The sequence below is a fragment of the Pipistrellus hanaki genome (genome assembly GCF_964339955.1).
Source record: "Pipistrellus hanaki genome assembly, chromosome: 11".
NCBI classification, from domain to species: domain Eukaryota; kingdom Metazoa; phylum Chordata; class Mammalia; order Chiroptera; family Vespertilionidae; genus Pipistrellus; species Pipistrellus hanaki.
The window spans coordinates 70,847,264-70,850,599 of record NC_140513.1 but is presented as its reverse complement, the minus strand read 5'-3'; the positions used below and the strand labels follow the sequence as shown (position 1 = coordinate 70,850,599).

At 69.8% G+C, this 3,336-nt stretch overlaps 1 protein-coding gene across 1 annotated transcript; it reads left to right on the top strand.

The window, feature by feature from the left end:
• The first annotated feature begins 1,123 nt into the window (after positions 1-1,123).
• Positions 1,124-2,754, top strand: GADD45G (growth arrest and DNA damage inducible gamma). Its single transcript, XM_084898931.1, has 4 exons — positions 1,124-1,343; positions 1,624-1,725; positions 1,843-2,050; positions 2,206-2,754. Exons 1-4 carry the CDS (start codon positions 1,291-1,293, stop codon positions 2,314-2,316), a joined length of 474 nt encoding a protein of 157 aa, XP_084755057.1. The 5' UTR covers positions 1,124-1,290; the 3' UTR covers positions 2,317-2,754.
• The last annotated feature ends 582 nt before the right edge of the window (positions 2,755-3,336 follow it).

The following is a 3,336-nucleotide window of genomic DNA, read 5'->3' as shown; positions in this document are numbered from 1 at the left end:
GGTGGACGGCGTCCCCGCGGAGAGAAAGCCGCGATTCTCCTCCTGCCACCGCCACGCGCAGGCGTCCCACTGTGGCCACCACAGAGGGGCAAGGAGCGCGTGCGCCGCAGTCTGCTCGCGACCCTGTCCCCAGCACCCAGCCCCGCGGCACCTAGCCCCCAGCACCCAGCACCCAGCCCCGCGGCACCCCGCCCCCAGCCCCCAGCCCCGCGGCACCCCGCCCCCAGCACCCAGCCCCCAGCCCTGCGGCACCCCGCTCCCAGCACCCAGCCCCCAGCCCCGGGGCACCCCGCCCCCAGCACCCAGCCCCCAGCCCCGCGGCACCCCGCCCCCAGCACTCAGCCCCCAGCCCCGGGGCACCCCGCCCCCAGCCTCCAGCCCCGCAGCACCCAGCCCCCAGCACCGAGCCCCCAGCCCCGCGGCACCCCGCCCCCAGCACCCAGCCCCCAGCCCCGCGGCACCCCGCTCCCAGCACTCAGCCCCCAGCCCCGCGGCACCCCGCCCCCAGCACCCAGACCCGCGGCATCAGGGCCGCCTGAGCGGCCAGACCCTCCAGCGCAGGGGCTGGGTGGGGACTCGGAGCTCCGCGGTCGCCGCGCTCAGGGCCGGCGGCGGGGCTGCGGCCGGAGCTTTGGAAGCTTAGCGCCGGCGCGGGGGGAGGCGGGTATTTTGAGTTTCGGCTTCAAAGTAACAGACTCAAACACTCCAGGTTAAAGAGTTAAGACAAAACTAGAAAGAGAGCAACAAAAATAAACGCAAGACAAATCCTGTAAGTTCTCCAAAGGTGCATTTCAAAACTGCGGAGTCCTCCTCGCAAACAGGGTTTTAAATATAACTTTTCCTTTTAAGGACTAAAAAAAGCCGATGAAGCCTGCAGGCGCGGTCTGCCTGGTAACAGCCACTGCGGCGCGGATCCGCGGCTTGGTCCTCCCCCGCGGCCCCCGCGGCCCCCGCGGCCGTCTGGCACGAGCCGTGCCGCCTCATTTGCATCAGAAAGCGGCGCCGACCAATGGGCTCGCAGCCCCGCCGCCGCCTAATTTGCATCAGAAAGCGGCGCCGACCAATGGGCGCGCAGCTCCGCGCCAGCTGGCGGCGCCGGGGCCTTTATAAGCGCGCGCCGCGGCTGCCAGCGGACTCGCTCGCGCGCCGGCGGGCTGCCCAGTTTCCTCCGCTCCGTGCGCCCCCTCGCCGCCTCTCCGAGTGGCTATTGCCGCTCCGTGCACCCACCTCCGCTCCGTGCGCCACCTCTCCGCGTGGACACTGCCGCTCCCCGCCGCCCCGCTCCGCACCATGACTCTGGAGGAGACCCGTGGCCAGGACACGGTTCCTGAAAGCACAGCCAGGTAGGTGGGCGCCGATGCCGGGCGTCTGTGAGCGCGGGAGCCTCGTCCCGCCTGCCTTGGCCGCCGCTGGCCGGGGAGCCGCTGGCCGGGGAGCCGACGAGCCCGGGGCCGGGGAGCCGCTGCCGGGGGAGCCCCGGGCCGGGGTGCCGCTGCCTGGTAGCCACTGGCCGGGGAGCCGGGGAGCCCGGGGCCAGGGAGCCTGGGAGCCGCCGTCCCGGGCGCCGGGCGGGTACGTCGCGGGCTCTCGGTGTGTCCCGCGCTCACGGCTCCGCTCTTCCAGGATGCAGGGCGCCGGGAAGGCGCTGCACGAGCTGCTGCTGTCGGCGCAGCGCCAAGGCTGCCTCACCGCCGGCGTGTACGAGTCCGCCAAGGTCCTCAACGTGTGAGTGCCCGGGGCCGGGGCGGGCAGCGGGCGGCGCAGGCTGGGAGCGGGTGGCGGCGGGGAGACGCGGGGACCCCGGGCTCTGCCCTGACCGCACCGCCCTCCTTCCCCGCGCAGCGACCCCGACAACGTGACCTTCTGCGTGCTGGCCGCGGACGCGGAAGATGAGGGCGACGTGGCGTTGCAGATCCACTTCACGCTGATCCAGGCCTTCTGCTGTGAGAACCACATCGACATCGTGCGTGTGGGCGACCTGCAGCGCCTGGCGGCCATCGTGGGCGGCGAGACGGGCGCGCCCGGGGACCTGCACTGCATCCTCATCTCCGTGAGTGTCCCCCGGCTCCCGCTCCTCCATCCCCCGCTCCTCCATCCCCCGCTCCTCCATCCCTGGGCTCCCCCATCCCCGGGCTCCCCCGCCCCGGGTTCCCCCGCCCCGGGTTCCCCCGCCCCGGGCTGACTGTGCGCGCACTCCCCCCGCAGAACCCGCATGAGGACGCGTGGAAGGACCCCGCGCTGGAGAAGCTCAGCCTGTTCTGCGAGGAGAGCCGCGGCGTGAACGACTGGGTGCCCAGCGTCACCCTCCCCGAGTGAGCGCCCGCGGCGCGGTCTGATCGATGCGGAGGCGCCCTCGGAGGGCGGAGGGCCCGGAGTAAGGGCAGCGTGGAGACCGGCCCGAGGCCTGGAGAGCCAGAGGAGGCGGCGCCCTCCGGAGGGCCCGCAGGCGGCGGGCGGCCTGGCCCGGAGCCCGGAGCCCGGAGCCCGGGACAGTACAAGTGCGGGAGCTGCGCCCCGGAGGCCGGAGGCGGACTTGGCTGGAGCTGGAAGGACCGAGCGGCCGGGCGGTGACTCAGCAGCCCGAGACGGGCAGGAAGTGGGGGAGAGGCAGGCCAGGGGCCTGGACTGCACAGCCACCGGAGCCCTGGCCGGCCCAGCAGTCTGCGCTGCTGCTTCCAAAGGGACCGGTGCTTCGTTTTCTAAAGGATTATGCTGCTGCAGCTGTGACTGTTGCAATAAACTCCCTGAAACACAGCACTCTCTTTATTGAGGGCGGGTCCCTCCTGAGGGGAGATGGTCTGCAGGTGCAGATACTGCACAGCTCACGGAGCTGGAGGCACCTGTTCCCGCCTCCTGCCTGGTCTGAGGTACAGGCCCCCCAGGGAGCGGGAGGTGGAGGAGGGGAGGCTGCCCAAAGTTAGGGCAGGACGTGAGACCAGCTCCTGTTTTTCTCCTTTTAGGAAGGTTTTTAAATGTGCAAGATGGGAGCATGCTTGAGATAAGACATCAGTGGCACAGCTAAAAGCTAGCTATCCAAGCTGCTAAGGGCAGCCTCCTGTCCCCTCCCCCTCCCCCTCCCCCCTCTTCCCTTAGACAGCTGCTTATCTGAACAGCTTGGAGGGCAGGCAGCCTTCCCACACAATGAGCTTTGCCTTGTGCCCAGAAGCAGCCCTTTGTGGTCCCTAAGGCTGGCGGCAGACAGCTGTCAGGAACCTTTCCTCTTAAAGGCATGGCCAGCAGTGTCACCACGGTATTAGCTCTCAGTGTGACAGGGAGGCTGCATGTAAGCATGAGTCATCGTTTTGTCATGGCTGCGACAGAAAAAAGATCTGAGCA

Bases quoted from the DNA above. Each gene is read 5' to 3' on its own strand.
- GADD45G (XM_084898931.1), top strand. From the start codon at position 1,291: ATGACTCTGGAGGAGACCCGTGGCCAGGACACGGTTCCTGAAAGCACA. The intron at 1,344-1,623 runs GTAGGTGGGCGC...CCGCTCTTCCAG, and splicing joins GTTCCTGAAAGCACAGCCAG to GATGCAGGGCGCCGGGAAGG. The intron at 1,726-1,842 runs GTGAGTGCCCGG...TTCCCCGCGCAG, and splicing joins TCCGCCAAGGTCCTCAACGT to CGACCCCGACAACGTGACCT.